The sequence below is a fragment of the Eschrichtius robustus genome, chromosome 20, assembly GCF_028021215.1.
Source record: "Eschrichtius robustus isolate mEscRob2 chromosome 20, mEscRob2.pri, whole genome shotgun sequence".
Classification (NCBI taxonomy): domain Eukaryota; kingdom Metazoa; phylum Chordata; class Mammalia; order Artiodactyla; family Eschrichtiidae; genus Eschrichtius; species Eschrichtius robustus.
The window spans coordinates 65,725,114-65,751,072 of NC_090843.1; the positions used below are offsets into that span (position 1 = coordinate 65,725,114).

At 62.9% G+C, this 25,959-nt stretch overlaps 1 protein-coding gene across 1 annotated transcript in view; it reads right to left on the reverse strand.

Moving 5' to 3' along the window:
* MYO15A (myosin XVA) overlaps nt 1–25,959 on the reverse strand; it is a 49,904-nt gene that overhangs the window by 13,122 nt on the left and 10,823 nt on the right. Inside the window, exons 8-56 of the mRNA XM_068531792.1 lie at nt 25,268–25,273; nt 25,040–25,143; nt 24,899–24,962; nt 23,900–24,013; nt 23,211–23,372; nt 22,248–22,361; nt 21,603–21,661; nt 21,394–21,517; nt 20,379–20,474; nt 19,884–20,015; nt 19,254–19,379; nt 18,505–18,582; nt 17,855–18,003; nt 17,692–17,737; nt 17,432–17,556; nt 16,498–16,615; nt 16,000–16,175; nt 15,411–15,495; nt 14,668–14,772; nt 14,539–14,620; nt 14,331–14,461; nt 13,628–13,723; nt 12,968–13,203; nt 11,448–11,629; nt 11,072–11,144; nt 10,687–10,875; nt 10,299–10,459; nt 10,097–10,191; nt 9,477–9,597; nt 9,211–9,278; nt 9,061–9,138; nt 8,723–8,903; nt 8,499–8,631; nt 8,067–8,172; nt 7,856–7,928; nt 6,696–6,817; nt 6,483–6,542; nt 5,970–6,045; nt 5,574–5,689; nt 5,367–5,485; nt 4,174–4,315; nt 3,602–3,713; nt 3,445–3,519; nt 2,889–3,067; nt 2,267–2,382; nt 1,940–2,012; nt 1,546–1,618; nt 1,240–1,313; nt 919–1,001 (exon numbers count right to left, since the gene is read on the reverse strand). Of these exons, the coding sequence (XP_068387893.1) occupies nt 919–1,001; nt 1,240–1,313; nt 1,546–1,618; nt 1,940–2,012; nt 2,267–2,382; nt 2,889–3,067; nt 3,445–3,519; nt 3,602–3,713; nt 4,174–4,315; nt 5,367–5,485; nt 5,574–5,689; nt 5,970–6,045; nt 6,483–6,542; nt 6,696–6,817; nt 7,856–7,928; nt 8,067–8,172; nt 8,499–8,631; nt 8,723–8,903; nt 9,061–9,138; nt 9,211–9,278; nt 9,477–9,597; nt 10,097–10,191; nt 10,299–10,459; nt 10,687–10,875; nt 11,072–11,144; nt 11,448–11,629; nt 12,968–13,203; nt 13,628–13,723; nt 14,331–14,461; nt 14,539–14,620; nt 14,668–14,772; nt 15,411–15,495; nt 16,000–16,175; nt 16,498–16,615; nt 17,432–17,556; nt 17,692–17,737; nt 17,855–18,003; nt 18,505–18,582; nt 19,254–19,379; nt 19,884–20,015; nt 20,379–20,474; nt 21,394–21,517; nt 21,603–21,661; nt 22,248–22,361; nt 23,211–23,372; nt 23,900–24,013; nt 24,899–24,962; nt 25,040–25,143; nt 25,268–25,273 (5,408 nt within the window). The remainder of the gene's footprint in view (nt 1–918; nt 1,002–1,239; nt 1,314–1,545; nt 1,619–1,939; nt 2,013–2,266; nt 2,383–2,888; nt 3,068–3,444; nt 3,520–3,601; nt 3,714–4,173; nt 4,316–5,366; nt 5,486–5,573; nt 5,690–5,969; nt 6,046–6,482; nt 6,543–6,695; nt 6,818–7,855; nt 7,929–8,066; nt 8,173–8,498; nt 8,632–8,722; nt 8,904–9,060; nt 9,139–9,210; nt 9,279–9,476; nt 9,598–10,096; nt 10,192–10,298; nt 10,460–10,686; nt 10,876–11,071; nt 11,145–11,447; nt 11,630–12,967; nt 13,204–13,627; nt 13,724–14,330; nt 14,462–14,538; nt 14,621–14,667; nt 14,773–15,410; nt 15,496–15,999; nt 16,176–16,497; nt 16,616–17,431; nt 17,557–17,691; nt 17,738–17,854; nt 18,004–18,504; nt 18,583–19,253; nt 19,380–19,883; nt 20,016–20,378; nt 20,475–21,393; nt 21,518–21,602; nt 21,662–22,247; nt 22,362–23,210; nt 23,373–23,899; nt 24,014–24,898; nt 24,963–25,039; nt 25,144–25,267; nt 25,274–25,959) is intronic.

The following is a 25,959-nucleotide window of genomic DNA, read 5'->3' on the forward strand; positions in this document are numbered from 1 at the left end:
AGGGGCAGGAGGACGTGCTGAGTGGCTGTGAAATTCCTGGGGGATGCGAGCAAGCGGACAGGAGGGTGGCAGACGCTTTGGGTCCCCACTGTTGCTGGTCGTGTGCGGGACACGGAAGCTCACCCTTGTGCTGCCCTGGGGTGAGAGTTTCATTGTGGGGACCTCTGGCGTCTAGGGACAGCACCTGGGCTTCCTTTGGGAAACCACCCACCCCTCCCCGGTCCCTGTGGTTTGGAGATGGGTATCAGAGCCAGGACCCGCCAACTAGAACACTGCAGCCCCCGGCCACGGTGACTGGTTTAGGGATGGGTGTGGGAGCCAGGTCTGGCCAATTAGAGTTCAGCCTCCCTCTGGCTATGGTGATTGGTTTGGGGACAGGCACATGACCAGGTCTAGCCAATCAGAGCTCTGTATCGTCCAGCCGTTGTGGTTGGCTCAGGGATGGGCATGGGACCAATAAGACCAGATTTGGGAATTTTTGCTGCAAATATTGGGTCAGTCTTGCTTTCCCTGGGATTGCTGAGCTGGGAAATGTTTCTCTCCAACCTATGGGATATGTTGCTTGGGAATGATATCGACACAGAGGAAAGCAGGGCCAAGATAAAGAGGACTGCTTCCTGATGACACTTGGATCCAGCTGTGCCTGAAGTCCTATGTTAGACTTTTCAGTTACCTGAACCCTCTTTTGCTTAAACCAGATTTAATTGGGTTTCTGTCACTTGCAACCAAGAACCTGGACTCACACATTATCACTACATTTTCCAGATAAGAAAACTGAAGCTCAGAGACAAGAAAGGGCTTGTCCCAGACCAAGCATGTTCTGTCCATGGAGTGAGGGAGAGACAGGGGGAGAGACTCCGGAGGCTGACCTGGCCCCTCCTGGAGCATGGATGCGCTGGGGGAGGGGAAGACACTCACTGCTTGGTGCTGGTGTTGTCTGTGATCTGCTTCACAACTTGGCAGTAACACTCGTCCCGCATGACCTCATGGTCCCTGCACAGCTGTAGGAGGGCGGGCCAGGTCACAGGTCACACGCCACACGCCCAGCACATAGGAACAGGGTGGGCACTTGGAGATGGGCCTGGTGCCCCTTTCCCAGACCCCTCCCCACCAGTGGGATGCATTCCTCTTTGGGCCACATGAGAGCTTCCCACCCTAAAGTCCTGCTACTCTGGTTGATAAATGGGGAAACTGAGCCACTGGGCAGGCAAGGGAGCACCGGCAGTCGGCCGGACTGACCTTCAGGAGGGTGCAAAGCACGTCCAGTTCACTCTGGCCCTTCAGCGAGGCATCCCCCATGAACCGCATCACAGCTGGAGGAAACACCTGTCCCACTCGGGCCACCAGACCCCCAGCTGCCTGCCTCCCTTGGGGACCCTGGGGTTGGACGCCTCCCCGGGAGGCTGTGGCCAGAGGAGGTGGGGGAGGCTCCTCCTCTCTGCAGGGGCCCCACATCTGAGTTGAGGGAAGGGGTGGTGGTGAGCAGGGGTCACAGTGCGGGGTCCCACCTGGCCCAGAGCCCTGGCTGCAGCCCCACCCCCACACCTAGAAACATGTCTGTGGCCATCTTGTTGAGGCTGCTGTCGCTGAGCTCAATGAGGGAGTCCTGGAGCGGGGTCTGTGGGGAGAGGGGCTGGGTCACCAGGGGGCGGGGTCTTGATGGGAGGGGCTGAGTCGTGGGGGTGGGGTCTGCGATGGGCAGACTGGGTCAGGAGTGGGAGGACGGGAGGGCCACGTGGTGCCTCCTCTTACAACAGGAGGGTCCACGCCACCAAAAGGCAGCTGGGATGCCACTAGGGAAGACACTGCCCCTGGGAGGAACGCGGGTCCTCGGGGTGCTGAGTGCTTGGGTCCCATTGGGGACAAGGCTGTTTGGCCCACGGGCCTGGGAGGGGGCTCTTGTACCACCATTTTACAGAGGGGGCCTGGGGCTAGACACCTTGGTGAAGCAAAGCATGTCCTCCAAGGTTCTGGACTCCCGACCCTCCTTTGATTTCGACCTGAGGCCGTCCCTGCAACACGAAGCGGACACTACTGACCCGTCTTGCCTCCGAGCTTTGGCTACACCCCCTTCCCACCTGGAGTGTGCCTGACTCAGTGTCAGCCCACCGGGCAGCAAGGCTCCCGAAGTGGAGGCTGCAGGCGGGCCTCACCCCTCAGGGTTTCTCATCCCCCCCCAGAACTGGGGCCTCCCGCTTGAGCGGCTGCAAGAAGCCCCAGAGGGACCCTCCCCAGGGTGCGGATGCGGCGTCGGGCCACCACTCACTGGGGTCTCCTCTGAGGGTCTCGGAAATACTTCTGGGCAAACTCGAGCATTGTGTACGGTGGGAGAGCCAGGCCGTCCTCCCCGTGGTCCGCGGAGCCAGCCCTGACTGGGGGACCCTGCAAGAGGGCCGGCCGCCGCACCCCGCCCAGTCAGAGCGGGCCCAACGCCACCCCTGGCTGACTGTGCCCAGACCCTCTCGTGTGGGCCCACTGCCTCCCCAGTGGCCTGGTCCGGCTGACCTTGCCCCTCACTGCTTTCTCTCTCTCCACCCTGGCGAGCTCTGTGCCACGGGACTGGACCTGCCCCCCTCACCTGGCCCCGCCCTGGCCCAGGTGGACTTCGCCTGCTGGCCGGCCCAGGCTGGTCCTGCCCCATTGGCCTGGTCACAACCCTTCCGCTGACCCCCACCCACCCTACCCCACTGGCCACGCCTCCAGCCATCTCTGGTCACGTCGGGGGCGGGGGGGGTCACATCCCAATAGGTCATACATCTGGCTAGCTCAACCAGGCTGCCGGGCCCCGGGATGGCCTGCTCTTGGCTGAGCCCCTCCCCTCCACCTCCACAGTCAGGCTGACCCCCTTGCCGTGTCCGCCCTTCCACCCAGCTCCGGGCAGCTCTCACCTCCCTCCTGCGGCCCACCTCCCGGGCAGCGGCAGTGGAGGCCACGGCAGCGGCCACAGCGGCAGCGCGGCCCCGGCCCGGCTCGGCAGGCAGCTGCAGAAAGTCGGGGGCAGCCGCAGGCTGCACCAGCTCGGAAGGGAAGCGGCCCACACGCCCATGGATGGTCCCAAATCGCCAACCTAGGGGGCAGGAAGGGCTCTGAGCAGCAGGAGGGTCTCATCTGGGGAGGACGGGGGCCCAGGGATCCAGAGTTTGTGCGGGAGGTGTTCACAGAGGAGGACACAGGCTCTGGGAAGGGAAGGCATTCCCTCAGCGGGAGCTGCAGAGAGCAGAATGCAGCGCTTGTGGACCCTCGGGCCACACACATGGAAACACGAATGTCCACGGAGACCCTTCAGCCAGATATGCGGGCAGAGGGCTGGGCTGCTTGGCCGCCTTAGGAGCTGCAGCCAGGCCAGACCCTTTGGGACCCCAGAACCCCATCGTGCATCTGCTCTGTTTGGGGTTTCTAGGTCTGGCAGCTTTGGCAGCTGAACGGGGGTCCCGGGGCACCTACCGAAGTCAGGACCTCGACGCCGCAGCTCCTCCAGGTACACGACCTTCTTGCCGACCACACAGCCAGCACTGTAGCCTGAGGGCCAGACCTACGTCAGCACCTGCTGGGAAGCTACCCCCCACCCCGCGCCGTGCCCACCCCTCCCCGTGGCGCTGACCCATTCGAGGTGGCTCCAGGGGCTGCAGGTGGATGATGTCGCCCTTGTGGAAGGCCAGCAGCGCTGGGTCCTCAGGCAGGAAGTTCCTCACAGCGACCACGTAGTCCGAGTCCTGGGTCAGCCAGAGGCTGGGTGAGGGCTGCAGTCCCATCCCCCTCCTCCCCGAGGCCAGGGGCCACTCCCCTGCCCCTCACACGGGACGTCAGAGCATTGGCCCCGGCCTCACCCCCTCCACCCCTCCCGAAGTCTCCCCACTGAGGCCAGGTGCCGGGCCTGGGGGCTGCCTGGTCTGCAGGGAGCATGGGGGCGGAGGCTCCCACTGCAGTGGGCGGCGGCGAGCAATGCAGTCCTTGCAGGAGGATGAGCAATGCAGCTGCCATGGAGCCCGGAGGCATCAGTAAAGGACTTTGAAGGAGTGGGCAGAGGGGAGCGGGCATCCCGGCTGGAAGGCACAGCCCGTGCAAGAGCCTCCGGACACAGCTGCTGACGCACACACGCATCCATGCTTCCCAGGCACGAGCCCCGTTCGGGGCCCTCAGCCCTGCTGGGGGCATCTGTAGGAGGGCCCTGACCTTCTTCAGCTCCAGGATGAAGTCGTCCACCAGGGTCTTGACCTGGTGAGCTCGGGCTGAGAAGAGAATGACCTTCTCGCTGGCCAAGTTGAACTCCAGCATGTTCTGGGAGGGGATGGTCACAAACAGGATATCTGCAAAGCTGGAGGATGGGAAGGTGGCATGAGGGCAGGACCCCGCAGCTAGAGGGATGCCCTCCACCCACCGCCCTGCTCCTTCTGCCCCTGCCGGCCTCCCCTCCCCTCCTGTCCGCAGCTCTATTGTGTTGCCCGCACCCTGTGAACCCACAACCTTCCAGCCCTCCCAATGCTGTGCCTTTTATTTTTTTGCCTCATGATCCAGCCTCGCAGATTTTGCCCACACAAATCTCTCTCTTTCACTCCCTGAGCAAACTCTCCCTCTCCTGAAGCAAGGAGCCTGCACCTAACCGGTGAGTGAAGCTCGCCCCCCGTGCCCTGGTACAAAGGACAAGCGGGCTGCTAGGAGGGAGGAGTCCGAGGACTCAGGAAGCTCTCACGCCGAAGCACCCTTTCCCTTCCGAGCTGCGTCTGCATCTGGCTGTTCACACGGTCGCCCCCGCTGCACGGCGAGCTCTGTGAGGGCCAGGCTGCAGTGTGGCCGGAGACGGGGATGGGGCAGTGGCTCCCAGCTCGCCACTTCCTGGCTGTGGGACCCGAGACAAGTGGCACCTCTCTATGAGCCTGTTTCCCTGACTGAAGGGCTTTGGCACAGAGCTGTGCACATCGTAGGTACAGTCGCCCCTCGGTATCCGAGGGCACCAACATCCACGGAGGCTCAAGCCCCTCCTATAAAATGGTCTGATGTTTGCATATAACCTATGCACATCCCGTATACTTTAAACCACCTCCAGGTTATTTTTTTTTCTTTTCAGATTACTTCTAACACCTAATTCAATGTACATGCTATGTAGATAGTCGTAAAAGCAATGTAGACATTATGTGAATAGTTGCTGGTGAGTGGCAAATTCAAGCTTTGCTTTTTTGGAACTTTCTGAAATTTTTTTTCTGAATATTTTCCATCCGCGGTTGGTTGAATCTGTGGATGTGGAGCCTGTGGATATGGAGGGCCAACTGTACTCAGTCAACGGCTGTGAAGCGAGCCGGTGAGGAAGCGCTGGTGCTGGCCCATGTCCAGCGTCCGGCCAGCCCCACTCCCGCCCGCCTGCCGGTCACCTGTATGTGCGCAGGACCCGAAGCTGCCCACCGGCCTCGTGGCTGCCCTTGACCACGCGCAGGAGTTTGATGCCCGTGTGGGACACAGCTAGGATCTGCACGCCGGTGCCCACGCTGCCCTGGGGTGGGGACAAGTGGCACGTGAGGCTCTTCCGGCCTCATCCCTGGAGCCCCCGGGCGGGCAGGAGGCAGGCAGGGGGCTCGCACCGTGGCAGGGAAGAGGCGGGAGAAATAGACCTCCCAGCTGTCGCGTGCAATGCTGACCACGGCCCGCTTCACACTCTCCGTCACCAAGGGCCTCTGTGTGTCCAGCTGGTTCTGGGCTAAGGGACACAGGTCGGGTCAGGACTGACCCACGTGGCATGGGGGGAGGCTGACCCTCAGCAAGGAGGTGTCAGTCCGTTGTGTTCCCAGTGTCCATACTGGGAAACTGATGTCCACAGACAGGGACAGCCGAGGCCACTGCCGGTCAGGCAGAGCCCAACCCAGACCTGCGGCCGGGCCGTGGGAGAGGCCAGGAGCAGAGCGGGGGTGGGGGCTGGCGGGGGGGTCTAGCTGGCTGCCCCACCGACATCCTTCCCTCCCCATGGCCCCCCACGGTACCAAACAGGGCTTTCATCTGGAGCCTCTCCTCCGCAGAGATGCGCAGGCAGGCCTCGGAGAGCGTGTCGTGCAGGATCTGTGGGATGAGTGTGATGCGGGCGGCCCGTGGGACTCCCCCCACCGGGAGCCCAGGCTGGACTGTTTTAGGACGACCGGGAATGTGGCAGGGGTGCCTTTACGCAACAGCGGGGTCACCTGTGCACATCAGATCCCACTTCCGAGGATCCTCTCCCTTCTCCTCACCTCCACCCTCCCTGAGCCCTCGTTTCCTAATCTGTATGGCGGGGCTTGGGTTGGACCCCAGGCCCCGGGTAGCTCAGACCAGCTGTGAGTCTGGTTAGGTGGGACCGCGGGCTCCTCGAGCCTGTCTACAGTGGGGGACTCGGCAGAACAGCTTCCCTCCTCACTGTGGTCGAGGACCCCAAAGCCAAGGAGGAGGACGTGCGGACGGCTAGGCTACGCGCCCCCTGCCCTGCTGAGTTCACGAGGCACTTAGGGAGGAGAGGCCCTCACCTGGCGGAACAGCAGGTCCAGCGGCACGGGGTGGCTGTAGCTGTCCTTGGGGTAGAACACCTGTGGGGGCGGGCTTTCCGTGAGGACCTTCTGGAGGCCCCTCCCCCGCTGCAGCCCCACTCTCTCCGCACCAGCCGGGCTCCGACCCTGACCCGGTCTCCCGCACCCCTCGGGCCCCTCTGCCCCCATCCAGCCCCAGCCGGGCTCCAACACCTCTTTGCGCAGGAAGATCTGCCAGGGGGCATCCTGGTAGCCGTAGAAGTCGGGGCTGAGGAGGCGGTGCAGCCGCGTCTGCACGGGGTCCTCGGCCGGCTCCAGGGACCGTGAGGACAGCGCTGCAGGGGCGGGAGCGGGCTGGGGCGGAGAGGCCTCCTGGCCCGTGGCGTAGCCACACCTGATCTCGCGGGCACACGTGCACACTCACACAGCCCAGCCCTCCTCCCCGCACACGGAGACCCGGCGCCTGCAGGCCCAGCCAGGGGCCGGGCGCCCGGGAGCAGGAGAGACAGGCTGCTGCCTGGAGGCCAGGCCCCGGCAGGTGTGGGCGGAACAGACAGTTCAGACAGGACAGAGCTCTCAGTGCCGGGAGCTGGGGTGGAAATAAAACCGGTGACTTAGGAAGGTCTGGGGGCTGGTCTGTGAGGGGCGCTTCGTCTGGGTGGTCGGGCAGACCTCTCTGAGGAGGTGACACTTGAGACCTGAATGATGAGAAGGTGCCGGGCATGCAAAGATCTTCCGGGAAGAGCATTCTAGACAGAGGGAACAGCAAGGACAAAGGCCCCGAGGCAGGAGTGAGCTCGGTGTGTGCCAGAAACAGTGAGGAACAGAGTGTCTGAGGGGGGAGCGGGAGGAGATGGGATTGGGAAGGTGGGCAGGTCATGCTGCGTCACGTGGGCCACAGTGAGGAGTCTGGAGTTTATCCCAGGAGCCACTGGAGCGTCGTTGGCAGGGCGTGACGTGAACCGACTGATCTCTGTTAAGATGGCTGTGGCTGCCGTGAGGCAGGGGATGCAGCGCTTAGGGCTCCAGCTGTGATGCCAGGAGGCCTGGGTTTCTATCTCTGATCTGATGCTTTTGAGCTGTGTGATCTTGGGCAAGTCAGTTAACCTCTCTGTGCCTGTCTCCCCACCGGTAACATCTAGAGGCACAAATGGTACTGTGTTGAAGCGCCTTAGTGAGGATTTAGTGAAGTCAGAGTGGGCCTGGCCCGAAATCAGTGTTAAGTGCTGATGCAATTACACAAACGTCCACACTGTAGGCCCTCACGGGCCCAGGGACACGGACACACATGCCACCGTCACGCAGACCAAGTCTCACCTGTGCTCAAAGTTGGACACCTGCCCGCGGGCCCCTCCCTCCCTCCTGGCCCTCACCTGGAGCGGGCCCCACGGATGGCCTTGGTGTGCTGGTCACTGGCTTCACCAGGGCTACGGCCTCTCTGGGGACCTGTCCCTGCCCCAAAGACAGCGCTCAGGGGGGAGCAGCGCGGCCACAGCTTAGAGGGGCAGCTGGCTTCTGAGGCTCCCCCAGACGCCCCACTTCGTCCTTTGTTCCACCTGGGCCCAGCCAGACCCTGCCCCTCACCTGGGCGCCAGGTGCTGCCGCTGCGTGGCTCATCTGCCCCCTCAGGATCATCAGGGCCTCCTCGTGGGGGTCTGGCCGCTTCACGAACACCCTCCCGCCGTCCTTCCTGGTGGGTGGGACACTGAGTCTCCTCTTCCCAGCCACATAATCCTACAATAGGGAACTTTTTCCTCCACCCCCATCACTATAAACGAGAACCCAGAGAGAACCAGAGACGGGTGTGGGGTCACACAGCACACCCTAGAGAGCGGTCCTGGCCTCCTTCTGCCCGGGTGGCTCATCTGGACCACCTGTGTGAACAGACTCACTCCCTAGAAGTCGCTGGGCGGGGGGCACTGCGAACCCAGCAGACGGGCACATGGGTGGCGGCCGCGCAGGCCCGTGGGGAGGCCGCCGTCTGGACGGCTGGAGGGCTGGGGAGGCCAGGCTGACCTGAAGGCCTCGGGCCGGCCTCCCCGGGGCGGCTGCTGGTGCTGCCTGACGATGTCCTTGATCTGCTGCGTGGGCTGCAGGAAGTGCTCCGAGTTGAGGGTCGAGGACCGGACCAGCTCTAGGCCGGGCAAAGCTGCGGCAGGGGCATGGGGGCACAGGTGAGACTGCCCTCCCAGCCCCGCCCTGGGAAGTGGGAGGCCCCCCGGCCGGGAGAGGACACTCACTGGATTCTGGAGAAGCCTGGCCCTGAGCTAGAATGGGGGCAGCCACGGGTTTGGTGGGGGGCCTCGGGGCCTTGACCAGAGGAGCGGGAGCCACAGGCTTTGGAGTGGAGCGCAAGAGCACGGGCTTGGCCGGGAGTCCAGTGCCTACGAACTTCGGCCGGGCCTCTGGCGCTAGGGGTTTCTGTGGAGAGCAGGGTGTGGGGTGGACCTCCCGAGACACATCAGTCTCCTCTCAGGGACCCCATGTCTGCCCAGGAGGGGTTGAGGGGGCTCCTGGCTCAGAGAGGCGCAGCGACGCCCCAGGGCACCACAGCACTCACCTGGGGAACCAGGCTCACCTCTGGGGGCGATGGCCTTGGGCTGGGACTCAGGGGCTGCTGCTGGAGCGCCATGGCCTGCAGAGTCATCTCCCGGGCCTGGGGGGAGTAGCGGTGGTGAGCGGGCAGGCCCAGGCTCAGCCCCCCGCAGCCCCCAACCCCGGCACTCACCAGCAGCACAGCCTGCTTGTGGATGAAGGCTTGCTGCAGGGCCAACGTGGAGGCGTCCAGGCCTGGAACTGGGGGAGCCGTGTCAGGGGACGTGGATCCAGAGGCTCGGGAGATGGGGGGAATTCCCTACCATGCCTGCCCCTCCTCCGCCGGCTCAACCTACCCCCACGGCCGAGGCTGCCTCTGTTCCAGGGCCAAAGCAGCCCTGAGAACCGAGGGGCTCCACCCTGCCCGACCCTGGAACCGTCCCCGGGGCAGGCACTGACTTAGCTTTGGCTTTGGCTCTGGAGGTCTCCGGGGGGTGCCTTTGCTGCCGCCACTGCCATCTCCACCAGGTTGGCCTCCCCCTTTCATGCGGTAGGCAATGGCTGTTGGCTTCTCCAGGTCCTGGGAGCGGGGGCAGGTGGCTCAAGTGACTGCCCCAGTGCCGTACTCCCCAGGTTCCAAGGCAACAGGCACCTGACACCGCCACCGCCTGCGTCCCGGGGCCTCCCACTGGCCAGCATCTGCTGTGTGCCCAGCCTCTGCCCACACGGCACCCCGGTCAGGCCTCTGGCAACCTTGCGAGCCCCAACCCACCCCTGTCACAGGGGAGCAAACTGATGCTCAGAGGGGCTGTGCCCGGCTCAGGGCTTCACGTTATGCCTTGGAGGGGCTCCTGGGAGTTCCCAGACTGAGCAAGGGTGCCCGGGGGCCCGCTCCCAGTGTGCCCTGGACCCCCAGCTGTGGGTCCTTCCGAGCACCTCTAGCTGTAAGGACACCCTCATCCTTTGCCTGACCCCCAGCAGAGATCCAAGGGGACACGCCACCCCACGACCCTGGCTGTGAGAGGCTCCTGTGTGCATGCGCCGCGCCGTGGTCTGCAAATGCCCTGCTGCGTCCCTACCGCATCCCCGTAGGACAGCACGGGGTCGAAGAGGCTATCCAGGTAGCAGTCCAGTCCTTTGTGGGGCACAGCGGGCTCCCCACGGCCGTCCGAGTCTGGCGGGGTTGGGGGATACAAAAGTCAAGTTCTTTTCTCCTGCTGACCACCACTCCCGGCTCCCAGGCTCCCTCCCCACCAGAGACAGCGGCCACTGCTGGTTGACCTTGGTGGGTTGCTGTCCCTCTCTGTGCCTCAATCTCCCCATTTGTACCGTCCTCATTGTGGCTGCAGTACCCATCGGAGTTGGCCACGACGGGCACGTGCCCCGGGGGCTGGGGCCTAGTGGGCACGTCCTCGTCCGAGTCCCAGCTGTTTCCAAAAACCCTGTGGGGACAGAGAACACAGAGCAGCTGACCCCCCAGAGACCCAGAGCCCTCCCAGAACCCCCATTCTCTCCTGTGCCCCGGAACTGGCTGACTCTCTCCCTTTAAAGGCAAGGCCCTTTGGCGAGCCCCACCTCCGTGAGGATCTTGAAGCTTAAGTTCAGAACGCAGTCCCCCACCGCCAGCATCCGGGAGGGGGGGCCTTGTGCTAGGAGAGGCCATCTCTACCTGGGACCTCCCCTGCCAGCCGTGGGCCCCTCTGCACCCACGATGAAGTAGGCTTTCTGTCGCGGGAACTCCCTGAGTAGCTCGAGGTCCGACACCAGGTCCAGCACGTAGTCGTGGCCGGCCAGCTCTGCCCACTGGACCCCCTTCTTCATAGCCACCGTCCAGCCCCGCCAGCCGTCGGCCAGCCCCCTGGAGACAGCACACGAAGGGCTGGGAGTAAGGGACAGAGCCGAGAGGCACCGCCGGGGGAGACCCTGGGATGGGAGCCAGACACCACTCATGGCCGGAGTGGACCCTCCGGGGCTGGGGGCCTGGCCTCTCGCCCCTCCCTTCCTCCTTCCGAGGTGCACAGGGGCGCACTGGGTGGGGCGTTCCAGGAGCCCACCTGTGCCTCAGAATGTCTCCGGCCACCTCTTCCCCCGTACTCCAGGAGTGCACTGGGCAGGAGAGCTGGTCACCTGAGCGGCAGCAGGTGCAGGGCTCAGCCCGGAGCGTCTGCGGGCCAGTCCTGCCGCTTCCCCGCTCTCGTCCTGGACCCTGAACTTGCATCTCACGGCCCTGGCTCCCCTCCCCCCTTCCAGGTCCAGCCCCCGTGTGCCCACACGCTGACCTCTCTCCAGGGCTACATCCCACAGGCCCCTCCCCAGCGTCTCCTAACCCCAGGCTACTGGCGCCTGCTGACTCCAGCTGCCCCTCCATGGGGCGGGGGCGGGGGGGCAGGGGTGCGGGGAGCAGCGCCGCGCAGGGAGAGGGCAGCTCACCGTTGAAGCAGCCCACGTCCAGCGCCATCCCGGCCTTCTCCTGGGTTGCTGTCCACTCGAGCTGGGTCGGAGGGAAGGTGCGGGCAGCACCAGGGCCCTGCTGTTGGGCCTGGCCCATGGCCTGCATGAGGCGATGTTGACACACAGCCTGGAAGCCATTCCGCCCATAATCAGACACAAACCTGATGAGTAGGAGTTGGCGCGAGGATGAGGAGGGACCCGAGGCTAGCCGGGCGTGGGGGAAGACCCCGCGGCTAGTCAGAGGGCCCAGGCCGGCCCAGAGCTCTGAGAGTGGTCTACAGATGATCTCGGGCAGCCCGGAGTTCCTGGGCTAAGCGGAAAGCGTCCAGGCCAGGGGCCCAAGGACGGCCAAAGAGGTTCCAGGTTGGCCCACCTAAGCTTGTTGGAGCAAAATGTCACTGCCAGGGTAGGGTCTGCAGGGGGTGTGGGCAAAGACCTGGCCTCTGGGGACTCCCTCCGTTCCCTCACCAGGCCACCCCGGGCGGTCATCGGCCCTCTCTGAGCCTGCTTCCAAGTTCACAGAGACGGCCGTGAGGGATCAACCTGACCCAGGGCCAACCAGCCTGATCCCTGTCAGGGGCCGGCACTGCTCGTGCCGGGCTCCCTGCCCCCTCCCCACTGCTGGCAGCCTGGCCAGGAGCACCAGAGGAGCAGGCAGGCAGCGGCTACCAGAAGGAAGCTAGAGCCGTGCCCACAGGAAGCCCAGCAGGCAGGGAGTGGCCCTGCCCCCGGCACAGATTCCCAGGGCCGGCCAAGGGAGCTGCCCCTACTGTACGCGGCTCCAGGGAGCTCTGCACGCTCCGTAGTTCACAGCTACCCTGTGAGGTGGGTCCTGTTACCATCCCCAATTTCCAGGTAAGGAAAGAGGCTCAGAGACGGGCAGTGACTTGACCCAGGTCACACAGCAAGTAAGTGTCAGAACTAGGATGAGTGCCCAGGGCCTGCTTGAGCTCTTTCCCTTGCAAATCATTCTTATCACCCAGCACGGTGACATCATCATCACCATCCTGTTATCAAGACCAGGATGCTGACAAGGGCTACACGCACACAGCACTTACTGTGAGCCTGTCTCTGTTCTAACCACTTCACACGTGTTTGCACATTTAATCCTCACACAGCCTACTACGTAGGTACTCTTATCAGCCCCATTTTATAGGAGAGGAAACAGGCTCGGAGAGATTAAGTAACTTGCCCAAGGTCACACAGGTCATACGCGGCTGAGCTGGGATTTGAACACAGACTGTCGGAGTCTACACTCTTAACCATACCGCTGCACCCCGCCCCCCACGATGTGAGAGGTCAGCGCCTCTCTTCCAAATTCCCCACACCCTGGGCTGGCTACCTCTGAGTTCCAGAAGCCCTGTATCCCGTCTCACCCGACTCCTGCCCTCCGCAGTGAAGCCCCGGGCCAGCCCCCAAGCCTGAGCTTCCAAGGACCGAGCCTCCCTCCTGGCCTAGCCTGACCTGGCGTCCGCCCCGGGCCACGCAGCTCCACTCACTTGAGCAGGTACTTGTCGAGGCGCGGGGAAGGCGCAAAGCCGCCGAGGCAGGCGGCCAGCAGGAGCCAGCCCCGCTCAGCGTTGTGGGCACTGGGGTTGCGCCACACCTGGTTGGCCAGCTGCGCCAGGATCTCATCCCGCAGCTCGGGCACCGCCAGCCCTTTCTGCACGATGTAGTTCCCGAAGACATGGTCCCGGGCTCCATGCAGCTGGGGGTCGCCCATGAAACGCAGGATCTGGCCACAAACAGACTCTCCTGGGCCTCTCGGGGGGCTGTTCCTGCCAGGTCCCCACCCCCACCCCACATCCCTCTCGTGTCCTTCCCATGTCCCCATACCCATGTGAAAGTCCCCCATGTTACAGTGTAATAGCCATACCCTGGACCAGGTGACCAAGCCTTTGGGAAAAATCAAGGTTCTCCTGCTCACGAAACTTCTATAGCCCCAGCCCCTCCCCGCACCCCCGGCCTCCAGGAGGCCCCTCACCTCCTGCACCATCCACGCCCCAGAAGGTACTTTCTAACGTGCATATCCGACCACATCCCTCCCAGGCTCATGGCTTGGGCTAGTAGAGGGTCCGGGAGGGCAGGGCGAGGGGCCTTGCCGTCTGGCCTCGGGGGCAGGGGCTATGAATTCGAAGGTGGTCTAGGCAGACCCGTACCAGCTTGAAGATGCCCACGGCCTCTGCATGATACTCCGCTGGCAGCCGTGTGAGGGGCGTCCTCAGGGGCAGTGTCAGCATCCCGAAGGCAGGTTCCTGGGGGCACAGGGCAGGCACGTGGGCACAGGGTGGGCACGTGGGCACAGAGCGGGCACGTAGGCACAGGGCTGGCACGTGGGCACAGGGCTGGCACGGGGGCACAGGGCGGGCACGGGGGCACAGGGCGGGCACGTGGGCACAGAGCTGGCACGTGGGCACAGAGCAGGCACGTGGGCACAGGGCAGGCACGTGGGCACAGGGCTGGGACTGACGGACGCGTCTGGATCCACTGCTCTGGGCCAGGTCGGGGCACACCAGCCTGGGAAACACAGGTCCCCAGCGTGCAGACGGGTAACCGGCTTGCAGAGGGGCAGACCTCAGCGTATCGGGGACAGAGCCCCCGTGAGGCCCCTTCAGAGGGCAGGAAATGAGGAGCAGGGATGTGTGCTATGGATCCACCGCTCGTTAAGCTTCTGAAATGTTTGCAAACAGCCACTTCCCGAGCCCCCGAGAGCCCTCCACTGCTATCCAGGCCCCCTGGAGACCCCGGACTCCACACGACCCAGCAACTGAAAGGCTCATACCTGATCCCACAGGGCGTGGCCGGGAGCCAGCCCCAGGCTGAGGACAGTGCCAGTTCTACTGGGCCTCTGCCAGCCCTTACCTTGAAGTGGCACCGGACAAACTTGGCCATGGGGTAGTTGTTGATATCCAGGGGCAGCGTGACCCGGGGCTCAGCCTGAAGCCGGGGAGTCCGCACGGGGGCCACCCGGGGCACCTGGCCCGTCCTGAGGCCTGTGGACAGAGGAGGCCATGAGGGGCCTGGTCCCCTCGTGCACCCGCTCCCACCACACCGCCTGGCGCTGACGTACCCGCCACTGCTCGCAGGAGCCCAGCCAGCTCCACCGGGACCTCCAGGTGCCCCACAGCCACCACCTGCCGCTTGCTCAGCTCCTGGGGGGACGGCACAGGGAGAGGAAACAGGCCTGCTGCTCCCCCACCTGCCGGCCTCCCTTCCTGTCCCCTGCGGCCACCCGGACCCCCGCACCCACCTCCTGCCCCCGTAGCCGCGCCTCCGCCACCCAGAGCCTCCGCTCCGCCCTCGGCTGCAGGAGAGCAGATGGTCAGGGCGGGCAGAGGCGACGGCCCCAGGCCCACCTCACAGACGGGGGGCAGAGGCGCGGCCAGAGAAACGGGGTGTGGGAAAAGACAGCGAGAGAGACACAGGCAGAAGGCACAGAGTGACACTTTGGGGAAGGAGAGACGCACAGGATTTCTGGGACGTAGCCGAGAGACTTGTGACGGGGCCCCTCCCGGGCGCCCACAGAGCCTCCAGTAAAGGCGCAGCTCCTCGGGGCTTTGGGGTCATGTCTGTCTGTCTGTCTGGCGGTGGGTTACACAACAACACGCCGAGACCGGCACGAAGGCAAGAGCAACACCAGAGCCGGTGCTGTTCAGGTTGCCAAATTCTAATCGTGCCCAGTTACTGGGGCCCCTGCTGTGAGCCCCGCACTAGCCACACCCTTCCCATGCAGCCTCTCAGTCAACCCCCTGCACACCCCAAGGGTTGGGTGGGGAGATCGCAGCTACAGAGGGCCCAGCGGGGATTCAAACCCAAGCCCGCCCTGGCCAACAGTCTCCGCCTGGGGGCCAAGTGCTTCCTCCCCGTTCCTGCTGCCCCCCCCAGAGCCCGACAGGGCAGGCCTGGCTCCTGGGAGGAGGGCGAGGGGCAGGCCTGCAGCACCTTGAGGTGACGCCGGTGGCTTGTACACGTGTGCACCAGGGCCCGGAACTTCACCAGACGCCTCCTCATCTGCTGATACCGCTGCCTGAGGGTGGGGAGAAAAGGAGGGTCTGGGTAGGGGGGTTTGGGGGCAGGGGTCATGAGTGACCAAGGGGCAGAGATGCCCACACCCGCCTTGCTTGGGTATCAGTGCCCACACTTCACTCCAGGGCCCTTTGCACAAAGGGAAACAATCTCAGAGAGGGGCAGTGACTGGGCCAAGGTCACACGACAACCTGAGTGGCAAGACCTGGATGAAACCATCTGGACCATGTACTTCCAATCTGGCTGTAGTCCCAGGGTATAGGACATGCTGGGGGGGAGCCCTCTTGGCTGGAGGGATTCCCACCCACCGGTCACAAGTACCAGGGGGTGGGAGGAAGGACATCCAAAAGCAGAGACACAGAGAGTCTGATCACCCTTCCTGCAGAGGCCCTACTCTCAGCTTGCATGCCTCCAGGAACAGGGAGCTCACTACCCAAGTTCAGGCTCGGCCTTTCCAGAGCCTAGCCGTTGGACTCCAGGGAGTCCTGCCCTCTCTGGGCCACACCTGGCCAGGTAGCCACGGGCCCGGCTCTGCAGCAAGATGATCTTGCGGCGCAGGGAGCGGAAACGCCGCTGGATGAAGAAGCCGCGGAGGCAGCGCTGCAGCGTGAGGGCCGCCAGGTTCAGGACGTGCTCCCGCATGCCCTCCAGCAGCTGGTGCAGGTGCTCCTTCAGGAACAGCTGAGGGCAGGAGGCAAGGACTGAGGCAGGGGAAGGCCATGTGACTGCCTGGAGGCCCCTCCCTCTCCAGAAGTCCAGGGAGGCAGACAGACAAGGCAGCCCTGGAGTCGGGGGGAGGACGCGCTGGGTCTGGAGAGGCGGGGGAAGGCGGGATGGTGAACTAGGCAGTGGGAACAGCCGGGCAAAGTCCGGAGGTAGGATCTGCATCCATTTACCAGCTCAGCTGGATGGCCTCTGGGACAGCAGCCTGCAGCCGGAGTGTTTCTGAGCCCACAGGCTCCAGCCGTGGGGCACCCAGGGGCTGAGTGCCGGCGGGACTCACCTTGCTGATGCCGACACGGTACATGTTTGGCGTGACCGTGCACAGGCGGCTCAGCACAGACACACACATGTCCCCACTGGCTGGTAGGTTGTGCTGGAGGGCCACTAGACAGCGGTACCTGCAGGGCCCAAACCCAGTGTGGGTCTATGGGACCCACCCAGTCACCTGCAAGACCTTGGGGTCACCACCCCCAACCCCCGTCTCCCGGAAGCCCGAGTCCCAGCAGTGCCTCTACTCATAGTGTCTTCTAACCAGAAAAAGGCTTTCTGTCCTCAAGACTCTGCTGAGGACTTCCCTGGTGGCACAGTGGTTAAGAATCCGCCTGCCAATACAGGGGATATGGGTTCGATCCCTGGTCTGGGAAGATCCCACATGCCGCGGAGCAACTAAGCCCATGTGCCACAGCTACTGAAGCCTGCGTGCCTAGAGCCCGTGCTCTGCACCACAATGAGAAGTCCGTGCTCTGCAACAAAGAGTAGCCCCGCTCGCCGTAACTAGAGAAAGCCTGCGCGCAGCAACGAAGACCCAACACAGCCAAAAATAAATAAATAAATAAATAAAATAAAATAAAAGAGGCCTTAAAAGTAAGCTCAAAAATTATGAAAATTAAAAAAAAAAAATACTGAGCAACCCGAAAACTGTAATAAATTGTTTCAGTAGAATAAGGTGATTTACCGCCATCTGCTGGAAACTTGTCAAAATAACTATTAGAATTACTATTCTTTGGAATCAACACACACACGATAAAACTATGAAAAAATGCAAAAGAGTAAATACATCTTCCATATAACAGCTAACATGTGCTGGTCTTGTGTACTGCACAATCTGAGCAACTGTGCATGGCAAGCCCTATTCATCCTGGGTTGTGTATTCCTAGGGCCACGGTGGGCTGGAAAGGGGTCTGTGGAGCTCAGAACTGCCCTGACCAAGGTACCTGTCGATGAACACCTGGAAGGGCAGCCGCACCGGAAAGCCCTCCTTGCGGATCCGCACAGTCTCCAGCACCCCCGAATAGCGTAACTGGGCCATCACCACATCTGGCTCAAAGAGGCCTGGCTCCTGGGGGAAGGCCCAGATAGGGAGCCTGCACATTGGCCCAACAGATGGAGGGCCAGAGAGGCAAAGCCACTCACCCAAGGTAACACAGCATGGGGAGAGGACTTGGCTCCCCCAGGGACCTCAGCCATCACATACCTTCTTGTGGTTGGGCTTCAGGCACCTGACGAACAAGGGGTTACACCTGGGCAGGGGCGGGAGGAGGGCAGTGTGAGGCCCCAGAGAAGGAGGGTGCTTACCCCTGAGGGTCACAGGGTGGGTCAGAGGTGAGGCTGGGTGCCCGCGCCCCTGCCACGCCCACCTCTCCATCTTTTCCACCAGATCCAGGAGCGACTGCTGGAACTTAGCGGCCACCGTGTGCGCCTTGTAGAGCCGGGTGACGGAGCTGCTCTTGCCCAGGCGCTGAGGGGCAGCCTGCGGGGCGTGGCTGGAGAAGAGGTGTGCCACCACCTGGGCCAGTCAGCGGTCAAGGCGCGGGAGACAGGAGACAGGGATGGGGAGGGACCCAGAGGCAGAAACGGGGAGAGAGAGACAGGGAAAGAACAAAAGGCGTCAGTCTCTGGGCCAGAGGGATCAGAAAAGTGACCCGCTGGACCCCTGTCCTCTCTGCGAGGCTGTGTCCTCCCGGCTGGCATACCTCTCAAGCGAGGGTGCTCCGCACCTTCCAAGGGGCCCGCCCGTGGCTGGGGAACACACAGGCACTGACTCCGTGCCTGGCCCCGAGGTGGCCTGTTACACACCTGGCCGTGAACTCTGGCAATGACCTCAGGGGGAGGGTGCCCATTCGACAGAGGGGCAAGTGGAGGCCGAGAAGGTGTGGGGATGGAAGAACCGCTCAGGGAGGGACGGGCTGCGGTGAGCCAGAGGCAGGACCGGGCTGGGGGAGGGGCCTAACGGTGGGCTGGGTGCTCAGGCTGCGGGGGGCTGGGGTGGCGAGGCGAGGCCACTCACCCGTGTCCGGCTCCGCACAAACAGGTCCAGCACGTCCTGGCGCACCTGGTCATGGTTCTTGTCCAGGAACTTGTGCACCTGGAAAGGGGGAGGGGCGGGCAGCTTGGGCTGGACCCCACCCCCACCCCACGCAGCCCCGGGGTGCGTCAGCCTGCCTGCTCCCCTCCTCCTCCCTCCTCCTAACGGTGGGTCAGGGGCTCACAGCCCCAGGTGACCCTGGCCCTGCCCCTCCAGGCCTCGGCCTCCCTGTCTATCCTAGGAGGAACGGGCCCCTCCCCCTGCTCTGGTCCCCTCCCCTCCTGCCCCACTAGCCTCTCCACTCCCAGGGCAGGGGCAGTAGCCACAGCGTCACGTGACCAGTCCACGTCTTGGCCCCATCCTCAGTGAGGACACTGTCCTGTGCCCATTCTACGGATGAGGAAAACGAGGCCCAGTGGGGACAGAGGCTTAAAAATCCTGGCCTGAGACATCTCCAGGGCAGGAATGAGCCGAGATGACAGTGGTGACAGTGACCGCTGATGGGGGCTCCTCCTCATCACACCCGCCCTGGCCCTGGACTTCTCGCACTCACCCCATGAGACGGGCACTATTATTATCCCCACTTTCCAGATAAGGAAACTGAGGCTCAGAGAGGTAAAGTGACTTGGCCAAGGTCACACAGCTGAGGATCAGCAGGGCCAAAACTGGAACAGGTGCCAGTGTCTCCAGCGGCAGGGAAGGGCACTGGAGGCCATGGTTCTGGGTCTCACCTGGTAGGTGACTTTGCCCGCGTAGTGCTTGATGGTGAACTCGGGCAGTGGCATCTTGGGTTTGGAGTAGAGTGGGTTGGCGCCGTGGTGGTAATGGCACTTCTGCAGAAATGTGTGGTCTGTGGCCTGGGGGTAGGCGGCGGTCAGCGGGTGGACAGGGCCCTGGCATCCCATTCCTCGCCTAGTGGCAAATTCTCCAGCCCTGACTGGTCCCCAGTGAGCACCGGGGAGGAGGAACAAGTCCCCGTTTCCCCTGGCTGCCCACTGCTCGGGCTGGGGCGGACTAAGTGGACCCTGAAGACGGGTGGGCTCCCAGCTGCCTCCCCTCCAGCTCAGCTGTCTCTGCACGCTCTAGTCCCACTGCCCAGAGCACCCATCCCACCCTTGTGTTTTCCAATCCGAATTTGAGGCCCAAGCACAAGGTCACCTCCTCCAGGAAGCCTTCTATGACTTCCCAGGCTGGTGCAGCCCCTCGTCCCGAGCCCCCATCCAGCCTCAGTCACCCCAGGTTTGAATGGCAGGTTGGGTGTCCTGAGCTCCCGACCCCACGCCAGAGCAGAGAGGAATGCAGGACACGAGGTTCAGAGACGTCCAGCATCCTGAGCAGGCTCACACAGCGCGGCGGCTCACCTGGGGGAAGCAGCACTGGTCGTCGAGGATGCGCAGGATGCCGTAGGGCTTCAGCGAGATGAGGTTGATGCAGGGCTGATTGTCGGCGAAGGCGATCTCCCGCCAGTCGATCTGCTCGCGGATGTACTCCTCCTGCAGGCGGCGGGCCTCTGCCTCCTAGCCCTGGGTCCCTCCCAGCCCGTCCCGCAGGCGGACGCCACCCGGGGGCCTGGCCAGGGCACCTCTGCGTGTGCGCCTCCCAGCTCGGGGAGCTCACTCCCCAGCGGGGCAACACGAACCCCCTCCTCTGGGCCCTGCTCCTCCCCCGGCCTGGAACGGCCCTGCCAAGGGTGAGGAGGACCCCCCAAGGGGGCTCTCCTCTGCGCTCAGCACCCCGCGCCTGCCCCTCCATAACACAGGCCTTCGCGTGTGCTGCTCCCCAGCACAACCCGTCTGCCTCCAAGGAGGCCCAGCGGCCAGCGGGGACGGGACAGAGAGCTGACGGAGGCCCCTCACCTGCTCCTCCTGGAAGACGATCTTGTTGAAGAGGTACTGGAGGCTCTCGTTTGCATAGTTGATGCACAGCTGCTCGAAGCTGTTGAAGCTCAGGTCCTGCCGGGCGTGTGGTGAGGCTGGGCCCGGCCACTCCGTGGCCAGCAGCCCGTCTGTCCCGCCCAGGGCCTGCCCACCCCCCGGGCAGGCTCATCCCCGCCTTCCACGGCCACAGTTTCAGCAAACTGGAGCCCCGCCCACAGACCCCCTGCCCAGAACCCTCGGTGGCTCCGACTGCGCACAGGGGAGAACCTGACAGTCCCATGCAAGGTGGCATATGCAGTGGCTGAAGCCCCAGGCTCTGGAACCTTCTGCCTGCGTTCCAATCCTGGCTCTGCCACTTTCTAACCCCCCATGCCTGAGTTTCCCCACCTGTAAAATGGGGATAAGGACAGTGCCCACCTCACAGAGTGGTTGTAAGGATTAAGTGAACTAATAAGCAAAGTGCTTAAAACATCAGCTGGCACACAACAGGTGCCACGGGAGCCTCAGCTGCCACTTCTGTTATTCTGATTTTGCCTCTCTCTCTCCATGTCCCCCACCCTAACTGCCCAGATGACTTCCACCTCCCCAGACACCACGGCCCACACCTCTGAGCCTCCGCATAAGCTGTTCCCTCCACCTCAAATGCCGTGACTGGTTTTTAAGGAATTAGCTCAGGACGGCTCGTCCCCCTCCAGGAAACCTTACCTGATGCCTGCCCAGCTAGGGCTCTGCTCTAGGCTCCCCCAGCGCCAGGCTGCCTCTGTTACAGCTCTGACCACATGTGTTCGTCAGTGTCCATCCTCATCCCACCCAGTCCCTCCCGGAAGCGCCCCAAGGGCAGGGCCCAGGTCTGGTTCTTCCTGGGGTCCCTGGTGTTGCCCACAGGGCCTGGTGCCCAGAGGCCCCAAGGAGTGCTTGTGGGCGAGCGGAGGGAGATAATCATAGGGGAGGGCCCTGAACAGATGATTGTGCGAGAGCGCCCCCGGGGGCCCACCTCGAAGCCATAGATGTCCAGGATGGCGATGGACAGCGCGTCCTGCTGCGGGGACACCAGTGCGTTGACCCTGGCGATGAGCCAGCCAAACAGCAGCGCGTACAGGACCTTGGCGATGGCATCCCTGGAGCAGAGATGGTGTTTCGGTGGGGGGCAGGCACAGCGAGGGGGCGGGGGACCTGGGGCTCAGGCGGGAGGTGTGGCCTCACCTGGCGTCCACGGCGCTCTCCACGGTCAGGGGGGTGAAGATCTTCTCTCGCATTGTCTCCTGCGGGGGATGCAGCCCCTGAGTGACAGCGGGTTGGCCACCACCTCCGGAAAGTCCCCAGAGGACTGGGGGTGGGGGCGTGGGGAGGGGAGCCGGGGAGATGGTGTGACTTGTCTCAGGCACGAAGTCAGCCAGGGGCAGGACAGACACCCTCGTCCCCCCTTCTGCCTGGCTTGCTGGTGGGATGGGGGCTGCCGGTCTGAGGGGGAGACAGAGGCAGAAGCAGACACAACAGTGACATCAGCCTGGGGAGCGGGGAGGGCAGGGGTGGGGGAGATACTGGCCCAGCCAGGGGTCAGGGACGGCTCCCTGGAGCAGAGGGTACCTGTGTTGGGGCTTGAGGATCAGTAGGCGTGAAAAAGGGAACCGCATTCCAGGCAGAGGGAACAGCCTATGCAAAGGCCTGGAGACTGGTGCCAAATGCCTTTGGGGTCTGAGGTTACCCACCTCTGGCCAGACCCAGAAGATGGACAGGATGGGGAGGTGCGGGAGAGGGGCAGGGGGCCCACACAGGACAGGGCACAAAGCAGCTCCATCCAGGGCTGGCAGGAGGCTTCGAGAGCATACCCCGCACCCAGGGACTCACGGTCACTTTGAAGGTGATGGCCTTCTGCAGGCCCTCGGGGGAGACCTGCAGCAGCTCGGCCACGGCCTGGATCTCCCGGGCGCTCACCACCGAGGCAACCTCCTGTGCGTCCGTCTGCAAAACACCCACAGGAGTGCATTTTGAGCTAAATAAGCTTTTTATATGAGTTCCTATAAAAAACAGAAACAAGCGAGAACAGCCAGGAAGATTCTAAAACAGAAAAGGAGTACAGGGGGCCCTGGAGATAGTAAAACATAAAGTTAGAATAATTAAAACACTGTGGGGGCAGACACACAGTTTGTAAACAGGTCAACGAAGCACAATAAAAAAGTCAGGAGTTAGACACAAAAGTATACAGGAATTTTCAGTATGGGATAAATACGTATTTCTCAAGTTGGGAGACTGAGTCACTATCTAAACAAAAAAACAAGATCCCTACCTTGTACCTTACTAGAATAAATTCCTGATGAACCAGAGATTTAAATGTTAAAAAAATAATCACAGAAACCATAAAAGGTCTTCAAACAATTATAGGTATAGGCTTTTATAATTTTAGAGAGGTAGATCTCTAAAATGATAAAAAGTCTAAAATTTGTATAAGACTTGATAAATGAAATGCCTGAAAATAATTTTTTAAATCTGCATAGCAAAAAACCCCACCAAAAACCAAAACAGGAAAAAACCTGTAAACAACCAAAATATAAATGATAAACCAGAAAACATATTTGCAATTCACACTAGAGACAAAGAGCTGATTCCCTTAACGTATATAAAGGGCTCTCATACGTCGATTAGAAAAAGATAAACAACCTCAAAGCGGGGCGGGGGGCGGGGGGGGGGGGGGGGAGACCAGATGATCTGTGCTTCCGGCTGTGAGCCGGCAGTTTTTCAGCCAGTTCTTCAGCCTCCAGAAGACGCCCATGTCCCGAGGGAGCGGGCCGTGCGGCCGTGGTGTCCCCTCACCTCATACTTCTCAAAGTAGACGTTGCCCAGGTGCAGGATGGAGGCCAAGATGCGGAAGATGTTGTCCTGGTCCTCGGCGCTGAAGCCCAGCACCTCCATGGCGGCCAGCAGCCGGCGGAAGTCATCCGCGTCGCTCTTCCCTGAGATCTCACAGTTCCCACCCTGGGCGAGGGCAGGGCAGGGGTCGGGGACCCTGGGTGGGGGCCAGGAGCCCTCAAGGTCCCTGCTCTGCCCCAGCCTGCAGTGTGGCCGGGGCTCCCAGTTCTCCTTCCCCTCCCGAGGGCCAGAGGCTTCGAGCGGGCACCGCACACCAGGCCCTGTGCTGAGGGCTTTGTGTACATTTCCTTCTAATCCTCACACACCCCTGCAAAGCGGGACTGTGCTGTCCCCATTTTACAGACGACGAAAGTGAGGCTCTGGAAGGAAGCATAGTCGCTCCAGGCCGCTTAGTTCTATTCTAGGCTCCAGAAAAACAAAGAATCAGGTCGGCCTCCTCTACCCTGGCTTTGGACCCCAAAGACACCTGTCCCCCTTGCCACGATGAGACACCGCAAGTCTAAACTCACCCTCCCAAACCTCCATCACCTTCGCTGGCCATCAGGACGCCACGACTCGGCTCTCTCGGCCCACGCGGAGTGATGGGGGGAGGGGACCAGGCCAAGGGCCCTCAGACGCCCGCTGGCTCTCACCTGGTTCAGGTAGTAGTAGGTCTCGGCCTCCTGCAGGCTGAAGGCCTGCCGGAGCTGGGCGGGCAGCCCGGCCAGCAGCTCATAGAAGATGTGGTAGTTCCTCTCGTTTTTGGCCTGTGGAGTGGGTTGGGAGCTGCAGAGAGGGGAGCCGCGGACCTAGGTGACCCCCAGACACACATACAAGCCCAGCTATGCCCACAGGTACAAGTACACACACGGGCCTCAGGTGAGACCGGTGCCCCCTGTGACGAGTGAGCCCCAGCCTGGCACTGGCGGGGCGTTGGGGGGACCCTGGTGTGGTGGTGGGGAGGGGCTTTGGGCAGGATTTAACTCTGTTTGGAGAAATGAGAGAAAGGTGGCCCTTTTCGCATGTGTACCAGCTACACAAGCCTCTGCACACGTGTGTCCACGGACCAGACGTGTACTCACAGGGCCAGCCAGGGTGGTGGGCACAGACTGTGGCCAGGCCTCGAGCCAGGCCCTTGGGACACAAAGGGGAACAAGGCAGACAGAAGCCCCTGGCCTCGTGGAGTCCACCTGCTGGCTGGGGAGACAGACCCTCAGCAGAGCACCGTGAGTGGCGAGAAGTGCTCTCCAGAGAAACAACGCAGCCGAGGGGGTGGGCAGTGGGGGGGGGGGGGGCGGGGGGGCTGCATTTCTTCACCGGGGCTGCTTCCCTGGGGCGTGACCTTCAGCGAAGACTTGGAGGAGGTGAGGGGTTCGGCCACGCAGCTGTCTGCGGGAAGAGTGCTCCAGGTAGAAGAAACTGGCGCTGCAAAGGCCTTGTGGCAGGATGGGGCCAGGTGTGCCTCAGGGACAAGGACGGGGCGCGGGGGAGGGGAGGAGACGCGGCCACAGGCACACACACACACACACACACACACACACACACACACACACACACACAGCCACACACAGCCCGAGCATCGTTCATCAGCTCAGCCAGGTGCCAGGCTCAGAGGATCTGCACGCCCCACACCCGACTCCATCCTGACACACCTGAAACACGATCCTGGATTTCTCGAGCAGGTACTGCGAGGTTATGGCACCAGAAATCACGCCCCTGGCGAGGGAGCACAGTCAGCTACGCCGGGCACCGTGCACGCAAGGCCCCGGGGGGCTCCACCGCGGCCCACTCACCCTTCCAGAAAGATCTCCACAAACTTCCCGAAGCGGCTGGAGTTGTCGTTCCTGACAGTTTTGGCGTTACCGAAGGACTCCAGGAGGGGTGTGGCCTCCAGGATCTGGGCGCCAGAGGAAGATCGGGCATTGCGGGGAGCCCACGGGGGCCTCCCCAGGTCCCCCACCGCCCACCCCATGCCGCCCGCCCTGCACCGCACAAGCGTGCACACACGCACCCCCCAATACCTTTATCTTCAGGAGCCGCCAGCACAGAGGAGGAGGGCAGGACAAGAAGAGAAGCGGTCACCCGCGGGACCGACCGGCTCCCCACAGGACGCCGGGGGCCTCCGACCGCGGAGGGAGTGGCCAAGCCCTCCCGGCCCTCGGCAGGCAGGAGAGCCGCCAGCTGAGAGCAAACCCCGGAGCCTCAGGGCCCCAGGTGTCTGGGCTCGGGGACCGTGGCATGGCCCCAGGTGGGGGGTCTGCTGGGCCTTCCTGCCAAAGGGCTCCGGGGATGTTCTTGCCCCCCTCCCCAGCCACCGCCGGCTGTGACCCACCCAGTCTCCTGGAAAGGCCTCCTCCCTGCCCCGCCTTGCTCCCTCCAGGGGTCCTCCGAAACCCTCGGGAGGTCCCGTCCCCCCCGGCTCCCACCCCTCGGGCTCCAGGCCCTGCACGGCCCAGCCCCATCTCCTGTCCCCTCCCCACTCTGCCCAGCACTGCAGTCCCGACCGTGCCCGCGCCAGCCTCTGGGCACTGGCGCTCTGGCCCCCTGCAGCCCTCAGCCCTTCGTACGTCCATGTCTCCCGCTAGAGCGTCAGCCCCACAGGCAGGACCCTGTGTGCACACGCCTGGTGCTCAGCACCCACACAGGACCCGGCAGCAGGAGGCTCTCAACAAACACCTGCTGGGGGGGGACCTCCCTGGCGGTCCAGTGGTTA